Source organism: Echeneis naucrates, chromosome 3 (genome assembly GCF_900963305.1).
Source record: "Echeneis naucrates chromosome 3, fEcheNa1.1, whole genome shotgun sequence".
NCBI lineage: Eukaryota > Metazoa > Chordata > Actinopteri > Carangiformes > Echeneidae > Echeneis > Echeneis naucrates.
Genome location: NC_042513.1, coordinates 2,659,913 through 2,671,922, shown reverse-complemented (window position 1 = coordinate 2,671,922; position 12,010 = coordinate 2,659,913). Strand labels below are relative to the sequence as shown.

Below are 12,010 nucleotides of genomic sequence, written 5' to 3'. Positions count from 1 at the left end.
CAAGATAGTCAAATGGCTTAGTCATGTTTTCATTATGACAGTTTACTCTCTAAATTGTTTCCAATGCAAAAAAGTCAGATCTTGGTGACACTCCCTGAAAATGCTCAAGACAGCACCATATACTATTTACACAGACATTTGAAAACTTCAGTAAAGTTACATAGTATTGTATTTAGTTAGGTAGCGCTGTGCACAACTGTAAACAATACTGCAGTACATATTGGAACTGAACATACACATTACTGTAAATCATTCATGCACATCCATACGTTCCTCTCCGTCTGGCTGCATATATTCATCTACATCACAGCGAATATCAGCAGCGAGGAAAGTACCTCCTCGAGTGGCAAATCCACCCTCTGCGGGATTCTGCTGTGATGTCATCACATGCTGCAACCATGGTTGATAGCAGGTCCATTTGGGTATCTGGATGCCGTCATATACCTTCCACCTCCAGGAAGAGAAAAATTCCTCTATGGAATTTAGGAATGGTGAGTACAGTAGGGAGGGAGATATTCCACCAGCATCCCATCATATGCTGCAAACCACTGTCTGACCACATCTGAGTGGGGAAAACACATATTATCCCAAACATCAACATACTTGCTCAGATGGTCTCCATTTAGGCCCGTGTCATTCTCAGGCGCAAAAAAAAAAAAAAAAAAAAAAAAAAAAAAAAAAAAAAAAACCAGCAGATACTGTGTGTTGTATGCACCAAGACAGGGGATAGGGGTGAAGATGCCATTTTCTGAGAGGGCAGGACACATGATAGTATTTCCTCCTCGTTGGCCTGGGACATCAACGACTGCTCTCTGTCCGATGTGATTCCTTTCACCCCTCATCAAGGTATATGAATGTGTGCAGTGGTTCCCTGGTCTCCAGCTCCAGCATATGTTTTACCACAGAAGAGGGGGCGAGAAAGAGTATAACAACTTTTCCTGTGTAATATAATGCATTTTGGACAACATATTGTCCAGTATGCACTGTGAATACAAATACACAGAACGGTCATGTAAGTGTAGTGCATGGCACTACACAAAGTAAACAGTTTACAGCACTGAACTTCAGAGTATACATAGAACACATCCATGTTTTACCTGTACATGCTAGTGACAGATCTCCACCCTGAAGCTATTCCATTCAAAGCACATAGTACAATTGTTTCATGCACATTTCATTTCTCCTGAGCACTCTGTCAATTGTAGCGATTGAAACAGATTCAATATTCCCAAATATGTTGTCATCCTCTACAACAGTGCTCTGTATCTCTCTCAACCTTATAGCATTGTTTGCAATCACCATTGCACAAATGGTTTCCTCTTGTTGTGGAGACAGTTGGGGCTGTCTTCCACCTCTGCAAGGTTGGCTTGCAATCCAACGTGGTGCAGAGTAAAATTACAGTAAACATGGCTAATCGTTACTGTCACACTACTGTACAGAACAACACACTAAATCTGTGCAGCAGAAAAGCTGCAAGTCTGAATGTAAAGCGTAAAAAGTGAGAAGTTCCTGTCCCGATACAGGCTTCATGTAGGAAACAATGGCAGTAGTACAGTGCAGGTTGATTAGTGCTTAACTGTCAACACCTGTTCTCCAGACGAAATGTTTGAATAAAGTGCTCCCGCATCCTCACCTCTCTTCTCCTGGGCTGACCTTCCATTTCTATGTCACAGTATAGAAATGGTACACACTGTGACGTGCTTGCTTCATATCTGCTTATAAAGTGGGGATTATGGGATTCACCTCTGAGTGGAGAAATCATTGGTTGCAACTACTGCTTCACACAGCCCTTCTAATCAGTGACAGCTGAGAGAAATTATTCAATTTAAAAGACATTTTGGGGAAAAAAAAACTAAACAAAAAAAACAAGATAAAAATTGACAGATTTTTAAAACTAGTTCAACATTTTTGTATGTAATGACTCAAATAATGGAATGGGGACTATTAGTTTTATAGGGAATGACTATTAAGTATTCACATGTATAGTTAATTTTGACTGACATGAAATAAGTGAATAATAAAGTTAAAAAATTATTTAACTAAAAAGAATGAGAAACTGCTGCGATGATGTGCACAAATGACTAAATGTTGTGAAAGTTGAACAAACTGTTGTGCCCAACACTGGTGGAGATCAGAGTGAACTGAAGGGTGAGAAGAATTGGAAAGCAGCTGCCCTTTAGGAATAATGCACGTGTGTATTTGTCTCTCTTACCATTTCCAAAGCACATACATTTTCTATGATGGTCACACATGACCTTTAAAACCTCAGTTAATTTGAAATAAATTGTTGTTGGATTTGATTCATAGCTGATAAACTCAGTAGAATTTTCTAGTCCCCCAAGGTCCTCTGAAACAAATTATTTCTGTAAAAACAGGATTTTAATCAATTTATTGAAACTATTCAGCTCTCTTTGGTAGTATAACATAGATGCCCTATTATTATCTTGCAAGCTATTATTACTTTATGCAATGAGCTTCCCAGTAATGGTGAAATGTGACCAATTGCATTTCTTCAAGTACTGTATAGTGTAATTATTATTTTTTTTAACTTACTCATTTAAATTAGTTACATTGCAGATTCAAATATAAGCGTCAAATTAAAAAATGCAGTACTTTACCAAGTGAAACATAAGGGGCAGATTTTAAGAACCAATTGGTATTTTATACAAGACACAGTTTGAGATACTGCATCTGGCCACTACTGTGGAACAATAAAGGGAAGATAACTCCATGATGTATACATACATTTTACAGGAGGGTCACAGATATAGCAGTAAATTGGAGGATACAGTGTTTACATACACCGTTTTTGGAAGTCCTAATTAAACCTGGAAGTCTTAAAAGCCCATTATTTATTAAAGAGACTCCTGTGAGTGTTTTCTTTTTATTCAGTCCTATTTTTCTTGTTAACGCCTGAATTTCAATGGCAATGGTAGAATATATGATCTATGTGTAGTAGATTGGAGAAATCCAAACCATATGTAAAGTCCACTTAAACAGCATATAGAAATGCAATAAGTCAACTGACAATAAAGGGAAGATAATGCCATGATGCGTATGCAAAAGTCATTTTTATGGTGTGACACTCTAACGCTCTAATAATTATAAAAGATGATGACATGGATCTGTTAATTGTATGCACAAATATAAATTCCAGTTGAATATAGAGATTAAACAGGTAATTACTGAAAAGTCAGAAAGTAAAATTCTTCTGAATTGACAGCATAAACAGAAGTTAAAAAGACTGAAATAATTTAATTCTTTTCTTTTTACAGGAAAGAGCTGTAAAAAAACTGTGTATATACTGGTATCCATTGTCATATGTCAGAAATATCTATTGTTATTGACAAAAAATTGTCCCTTATAGTGAAATAAACTATGTTTGTATTCATTAAATATTAATCTATATTAATGAATCTACAAAAAGGTTGATGAGTAAAATTTTGGAGGAAGGTGTACTAATTTTCTCACATGATGTAACTATCATATTTTAACTAATTGAGAGACCCAGGCCTTCTCATAAAGGTTACAAATCTTTGTCCTACCAAACGCCTAAAATGGTTTCACACAGAAAAGATAGCTGATGTGTTTCCAAAGGAAGCAACTGTTTGATGGTAAGATAAAGTTGTTAAAATATTCAAAACAACTGATCCATGAAGAAAAAGTAAAGTTTGGCTTATTTGCTTGGCATTTTTAACTCAGAATTCCACAGCAGTAGATCACTCAGCCTCTGTGTTACTATGCATGTCCAAATTATAACAATAATGGCGATAGAATAAATGATGAATTAAATGGATGAAGATAAAATGAACCTTCAAGCTTCGAGCTTTTTCCTCTCTCCAAACAAACTGTTATCATTATTTATCACTTTGCTCTGAGTCCTGATGCGGTATTTACCTTTAAACATGCCCCGCCCCCTTCCCAAACGCATGCGCGGTGTTGTTCTGAACGCCTGATTCACTTCCGTGTTTGCAGCTGCTGGATGGTGAGTTTCTGTTCAATGTTTATAGGTCTTTTGTGTTTCTTCTGCTGACCGACAGACCCACAAACTGAATTCAGCGACTTTAAAAGCACTCAGAAAGGATTTCACGAACAGACCGTGGCAGTGAAATGAACAAGCGGGTTTAGCAGCTGTAACTGGGCCTGAGCACCGCGCTGTGGGACCCATTCATCTCCAAATGAAGAGAAACTTTAATTTTACAAAAGTGTGTGTTTTTCCACAAACAACAGTTATGAAAGGGGACTCAACACAAGTTTTATTTATGAAGTTCACCCCAATGGCTTTAAGTCTGTGTGTGACCTTGTGAGCTCCATTAGTGGTGATCTACCACATGAGAGCTCTTTACTTTCGTTAAAAGTGCAGTAACCTAAACTAAAAGTAATTTGAACAGGATAAATGTAGGATTAGAGTTTAACTAAGACAGCAAACCAATCACCGCTTTCAATATCAACTGACATGCACATTTTAGAAAATATATTAAATAATTCATTCATGTTACTAAATGCTTAATCAATAAAATGTCCCAGTAAATGTTCCTATTACTTCATTTGTATAAAAAAAACCTTCTAGAGAAACTGCAAATCCACACATTTGAAATTATATCCTGTTTCATATATTACTGCAAGCTATGTTTTTTTATTTTCCAAATTATTTTACGTAAGTCAGCCCAACTCTAGAGTCCTAATAATTTTAAGTGCATCTCTGATAGATAGATAGATATAACTTTTTTGATTCCCAAGGGGAAATTTGCCTAGCCAGGAGTTCAAAAATAAAATAATAAAATAAAAATATAAAATATAAAAAAACAAAACATTATCCATTCAAAATATAAAAAACAAAACATCATCAAGTCAGTAGGGATTGAAATCTCCAGATATTAATACAAGTACCTCAGAATGTTTAGTTTGTGTCCTGGCAACAGTTTCATAATAGTATAAGCAGATGTATTTGATTATCATTAAATTTTAAAACTGATCTAAAATGTCTTTACTTTCCTTTGCCTTTTTTATGGTTAAAACTGCAACATTTTCTTACTTGTAAATGTTCTAAGCAACTAAACCATTTACAAACACTGCAGAGCAAATGGCTTTTATACATGGCAGCTTGTGCCTAACACAGTGATTTATGATCGATCGTTGATGAATGTGCCGTCTTCAAATTATATGGGGTATAGTTCCATTTATAACCAAGTAATGCTAATCAAACTAATCAAACATTAACTTACGGGTATGTGCTCTTGCACATACCCGTAGTGTAGTCATCTAAATCATGTGCATATGAGGATGAAGCTTTGGGGTCCATATAATTTTGATTTTTAATTATTTGTTATGCCATGAAGTGGAATTTGTTCAACAGTTAGACAAATTGTTCAAAATAATTCCAGCCTATCTTGAGGCTGGAAATTTGCCTATACTTGGATTGAATATGGCTTACTAAAATATCTTATCATCACACAGTGATTGTGCTCACTGTGCTTTGGTGATTAAACATGGAACATTCTGGCAGAGCAAAAAACCGGTCTGTTTTCTTAGCTCACATCATGAATATGGGACAAATTGGAGATGTAGAATTTTCCCAGTATAACAGCAAATATTTCCGATGGATACGTTTGTTGATGTGATATGAGAATGTTTATAATGTATATAACTGTTGTGTGAATTTAGAAGAGACGGTGTATATAGTGATTTAAAAAATCTGTGGGTGTAGCGCCAGCCTGTTAAGGAAATCACTTGTTTTGTTGCCTGAGGGCATCACAGCACAGTGAGTTGACATTGGTAATGCACAGAGAGAAAAGTAAGGGGAGCACAGCCTTGGTATAATTCACTGTGAAAGGTCTGGATATTTTCTTCCTTTAGAGATTTAATCTATACCATGCCCTAAGCAGCTCACATGAGCACTGAATAGTATGGCGGATTACATTAAAACAGAAAGAGGATTTTGGAATTGGTGTGTGTTTAACTCTTCATTTTGGTCCACAATAGGTTTGAAGGATGAGCTCAGGCCTTGGGATCAAGAGGAAAGTTGGCAAGCATTCCAACAACATGGTGGTGTCTGACCCTGAAACACTGACAGAGGTTCAAAGGCTTTTTAGTAAAGTTAGACACTATGTGAAACCGTCCAGCAGGGAGTGGTGTATCCCAGATCCAAATGTTTGTCTTAAACACCAAGCGGAGAAACACTGCCGGCTGCAGACCCTGAAGGAGTCACTGAACTCTGTGAAGAACCAGCTCAGTGACAAGAATGTCCAAGTTTGGCATCAGCACACCAACTCTACCAACAGAGCTGGGAAGGTGATTGCTGCTGTACGCTCTGCTGCCAATCCAGAGATCTGCACTCAGGCCTGGTGCAAGTTTTACGAGATCCTGGGAAGCTTTAATCTTTTTCCAGATGAGGTTCTTCAAACTGGAGAACTGAACACAGTCCACTTGTGTGAAGCTCCAGGGGCTTTCATAACTGCTCTGAACCACTACATCAAAACCAGTGAGTCTACACGTTACTGTGACTGGAGTTGGGCTGCTAACACATTGAATCCATACCACGAAGCTAATGGGGGCAGCACGACTATTGCAGATGATCGGTTAATTGCCAACACGCTGCCCTGGTGGTTCTTTGGCTCAGATAACACAGGTAACATCATGATCCAGAAACACTTGCTGGAGCTGCAGGTGTTTGTCTCTAACATGCACAGAGTTGATATAGTGACAGCAGACGGCAGTTTTGATTGTCAGGAGAACCCTGATGAGCAGGAAGCACTGGTGGCGTCACTGCATTACTGTGAGGTCACAGCTGCACTGCTGCTCCTGAGCCCTGGTGGCTCCTTTGTGTTGAAAATGTTCACCTTGTACGAATACTCTTCTGTCTGCTTAATCTACCTCCTAAACTGCTGTTTCCACTCTGTCAACATCTTCAAACCAGCCACCAGCAAGGCGGGCAACTCTGAGGTTTATGTTGTGTGTTTGAACTACGATGGCAAGGAAGCTGTCAGACCTTTGCTCTCAAAACTCATTCGTAATTATGGGATGCATCTTGCTGACCAGGAGGCACTTTTCCCCAAGACGCTTATCCCACAGTCGTTTCTTAAACAACACGAAGAAGTGTGCTCCTACTTCCACAAACTGCAGGTGGAGACAATCACTGAAAATCTGCAACTGTTTGAAGGCATGAGCACAGAGCAGAGGCAGCGGCTTGACTACATCAGGGACTGCATAGCTCATGAATACCTGCAGAGATTTCAGGTAAGAATGTCTAGCATCCGGACTTCTAAGTGACATGATGACTTCATCCTAAATTCAGTTCTGAACTCTTAGGTTTGCAGGTGGCAAGCTATTTCACAGGTTAATTTAGTAGATGTTAACTTTAGAAAGTGTTCAACTTTCTCTGTTTTAAGCGTGTCTAAGGGCTTCACATGTGTAAAGTAATTCTCCTATCTATCACAAATTGTTGATCTTTATATTGTGCAAAATCTTTAAATCTTGCTTGGTTAGTTGCAAAAGGGTTGTTGATCATTAACGCTTTTTAAGTTCATTACAGACTAGATATCTCTAGTGAAGCCTCTGTATTTCCAGGTATGCAATTTGTTTTGCTCAGATATAAATAAATCCAGCATTAGTTGACTTGAGGCAGCACAGCGGCGAAGTGGTTAGCACTCTTTCCCTACAATGAAAAAGTTTTTTGTTCAGTTCCTGGCCTGCGGCCTTTCTGTGTGGACTTTGCATGTTCTCCCAGTGCCTGTGTGGGTTTCCTCCCACTGTCCAAAGTTGGTGGGTTAATTGGTGACTCTAAATTGTCTGTAAGTCTGAGTGTGAGTGGTTGTGCGTCTCTGTCTGTCTGTGTGTGTTGGCCCTGTGATGGACTGGTGACCTGTCCAGGGTGACCCCGCCCTCACCCAGGGTGAGCTGGGATTGGCTCCAGCACCCCCTGCAGCCCAGAAAAGGATAAGCGGTTGAAGATGAATGAATAGTAGTGATGAAGCTGAATGGTTGTTTTCAAAAACAAAGTTGGCTCAAGTTTCACTCTGTTTGTAGGTGAGCTTCCTTTCGCGGAGCCGATGGATCTCCCGTAACACTGTGATTCCTGCCTGCTGTCGCATCTCAGCGGGCCGGCCCTTGGGACAGAAGAAGCAAACAGGCTCCTTTAATGAGAGGAGGGAGCTGCAGAACCTGACTTGGAGAGAGCGTATTGAGAGGGGTTACCACGCTGCCTGGATACAGAAACACTCTACTGAGGCTGATGGGCCGAGCTGTGTGCTGGAAGGCTCCCTCTCCAAATGTCATGTGGATTCATGGTATGTTATTGTCGGGGCTGCACTGCCTGCTCTCAGAAACTCTCCATTCTGTGAGGGAGGACTATTAAATCACCTCAATGAAGCCCTGACGGACACAGTAGTAGACTGGACATGTGCTCCTCCCTGCAGCTCTTGCCATGTGGTTTGCGCAGCCTCCATTTTGTCCAGTGTTGCAGAGATTTGTGCATTCAAAGGTGACAGTGATGGGAGCCAAAGGAAGCAGCAGTGTCTGGTCTTTGGCAGCTGCTCAGTGTGGGATGCTTGTGACAGCAACATTGGGGATTTAACCTTAACATTTTCTGCTGAGCCTTCGTTTCCTCAAAGAGGCTATGCCCCAGTGCACGACGGGGAGCCGCAATACCAGCAGCAGCTTTTAGGTTGCGTTTTGTTTTCCCTGCAGACCCTAAACTCTGGGGATGCCCTGCTGCTGCCTGTGTTGTCTGCACTCACCCGTGTCACAGCAGCAGTGGTCCTCTGCCTGCACACATGTTTTCGCTCAGTCACATTCAGGTGTCCGATGCCATCTGGTGTAGTTGGGACACTGCTTGTGTGTGTTGGCTTCTCCCCTGAAGCTGCTGCTCCAATAGTTCCTGTTCTTACCAACGTCCATAATTGCATGACTCAGCTGCTAAGAGAAGAGGAAGGTAAAAGCCAGTCTCCTGAGTGGCGCAGACAGGTGCTGCAGTTTGTTCCCATGGAGGAACTGCTCAGTGGAGGATTGACTGAGTTCCTGTGGACCATGAACTCTGAAATCATCCGGCAAAAGCTGCATGTGCTCATGCAGTCATAGTGCAGTTTATTGAGCCATGTCTCATATGCATGCTACTGTTGCAGGAGCACTTCCTTAATGCACTGTCTGTTTTTGTTGTTTCCTTTGGAAAAGACTTTCACACACACATACTCCCTTTTAAGTTTAAAATGCCAATCCCGAGAGGAGATTAATTTATCTTTGTTTTCAATACTTTTTATTTATTATAGACCTCCAGCATCTGTAATGCTTAGTTATTGAACAGACAACCAAAGACTTTTTTGGATTTATTGGAGGTATTTTCAACAAATTTCTTTTGCTATATAGCCAGAAACTAGCAACATCTGTTTATTGGCCAACCTTGATCAGAAAAAATGTGTTAATGTGTTAATTAAAACATTGTTTAGTCAGTCTTAAATTCACAAGGTAGGTCTCAACTTGGTTAAAGTTCTAAAGCATTTTAGTTCTCCGATGGACTGACGACCTGTCCAAGGTCTACCCTGCTCTTGCCCATGTGAGCTTGGATTGGCTCCAGTAGTCCTCGCCACCTGGAAAAGGATAAGTGCTGGAAGATGAGTATGTGTGTGTGAGTATTTTAGTTCAGAGAGGACGTCTCCGACAAAAACTGGCAATGCATGAACATGCTTATTGCTTTCAGTACAAGATGAACAGAGCTCATCCGTGACTAAATTCACTGAGGATTCTGTGGCGGTTGAATAAACAAAAACAGTCCAACCTCTCAGCCCCAAACCTCCTGTCAGTCACAGATGGTTGTGTTGTGCGTACAGGGCCTGGAGTTTACCCTAAAGTGCCTGGTATATTTAACAACATATTCTTTCACCCCTGGATGTTGGGAATCTTTTTCGATCTTTTAGCCATTGAGCAGCTGTTTGCCAATAAGTAGCAACTTTTCTCATTTGTGTTTACTGAGGAAATGTTTTGGTCCTTATTGGAAAGGACAGCCTGAGTTTTATTGTGCTGTGTGGTTTATATAACTAGGGAGCTGTTGAAAAAAAAAAAGAACCATACACAATTAGCTTCCTTTACAACACAATTTATTTGTTTTAGTATTTATTTTTTTGGTTTCTGGTTTTCCATATCAGCAACTGTAACTGAAGAATTTTATTTTTGAAATACAAAGATAATAAAAATCTGTAAACTCTATTTTGCCATCTCTTTTTAGATTGGGACAGGTTTTAGCATTATAGGGTATGTTTCAGGACAAATGTAGATATGTATGTATGTATGTATGTATGGTGGGATTGGACTTTTATTGTTTTTTTTTAAATGTGTTCTTTGGTCCACTGCTCTTAGTACATAAGTATTTTGGGTTGACTGGAAAAAATACTTATCACCAAAGATTACTTATTAGGATTTCATTTTCACGGATTAATACCTCAATTTCTGTTTATGATATTGTGGATTAGAGTTGCAAACTAGATTAGAGAGCAAATCATATTCTCCAAATATGTCTCCCTGTTTGTCTGACTCCAGCAACACTGACATAGCCCACACAAACAATGCAAATCAGACAAATTAATATTATTCATATACATTCAAGATTTGGGAGACTTCCGCTTTTTTGAATGGAAAAAATAGGAAGAAATTAAGTACATACAGCATACAGTGAAACTTGAAAACAGTAGTGCAGAGTGTGAGGCAGTGTGTATGATTGAGTCAAGTTATTGGGTTGTATTGTGTAGCAGGAATGTAATCCCTCCACAGTGCAATATTCTTCTGTCCTCACTCTGGCCTTTCCAAATATGTGCACACACACACACACACACACACACACACACACACACACATACACACCAGTAAGGCAATGTGCCTACCTCTGTAGCTGATACTGAATACAGTCCAGTCTGTGTGGCTAATGGGATTGGATGGTGAACTTGTGAACTCAGTTTGAATTGATCAAATACTGTTTCAATTTATTTCATGAAAAAGGTTGTCAACACACAAACAGTGATATAGACATGATATTATAAACGTGGGTAGTATCTTTTTTTTTTTCTTCTTTTGTTCCTTGCACATGAATTTAAAGCTTTACATATAATTTTTATGTGTATACAGCAAACAGTCAATGTGTATCCATTAATATTAGAGGCCCTGTAAATATAGTTAAAATGGTAAATATTATGAGACAGAGAGAAAATCACCTATAGTAAATCAAAAGAACCATCACAATAATGAACCTTGAGGCAAATGGTGAATAATACATTCCCTTTATATTATACTTTTAATATAACTTTATTTTCAGCCATAGTGTTTTTGTTTTCACATCACTTCTTGCTCTGCTGTCTGAATAGAAAAGATATTGAAACACTAGATGAAGTGAAACTCTCATTATGCAGCAAAAAATTAGGCAGCACACATAAATTTATGGGAGATTGGCGTTCCTTGCAGAGTAGGATGTGTTCACCAGAGAAGCTCAGCTCAGTCATTTGTCACTGGTCTGATTTTAAGAGTAGCTATCTTCCTTGTTACAGTTTCTTTGTGACTCCAGTTGTTTGTCTGTGAGAGATAAAGTGGCTTTCTGTACAACAGTCATCAAAACATTAATACATTGTTTTCTCAGCCTTGTGAGGATTGAGTCCTTTGTTACAAGTTTTCAAGGTGTGCTCTCTCTTCTTTTAATTTCCTTGTTGCAAGGGCAGCCAAGTCTCCATCAAAAACTCTTGATTTATGGTCTGAGTGATATCCATGTTCTCAATAGGCTCTCAGATAGAAAGTTAAAGCAGAGTCATACCAGAGACTCTCCACATTCTGAGAGTAGAAAATGTTTGAGGCTGTTTCAAGTCACGTGTCCAATTATTTGTTATGTCAGCAGACATACCATAGTCATTATAACATCTGAACTACCAGGAACAAGCATGTCAAGCCTTTAAAGGTTAGATGATTTAAAAATCTTTATTCAGCATAAATGTTGAGGATAACAGTTACGTTTAGCTCCAAAAGATGAGGAACAAAGTAG

General features: G+C 39.2%; 1 protein-coding gene across 1 annotated transcript; it reads left to right on the top strand.

Moving 5' to 3' along the window:
• Positions 1 to 3,961: 3,961 nt before the first annotated feature.
• Positions 3,962 to 11,606, top strand: cmtr2 (cap methyltransferase 2). The gene is made up of 3 exons (XM_029498969.1): positions 3,962 to 3,985; positions 5,983 to 7,236; positions 8,026 to 11,606. The coding sequence occupies exons 2-3, from the start codon at positions 5,992 to 5,994 to the stop codon at positions 9,073 to 9,075; spliced, it is 2,295 nt and encodes a 764-aa protein (XP_029354829.1). The 5' UTR covers positions 3,962 to 3,985; positions 5,983 to 5,991; the 3' UTR covers positions 9,076 to 11,606.
• The last annotated feature ends 404 nt before the right edge of the window (positions 11,607 to 12,010 follow it).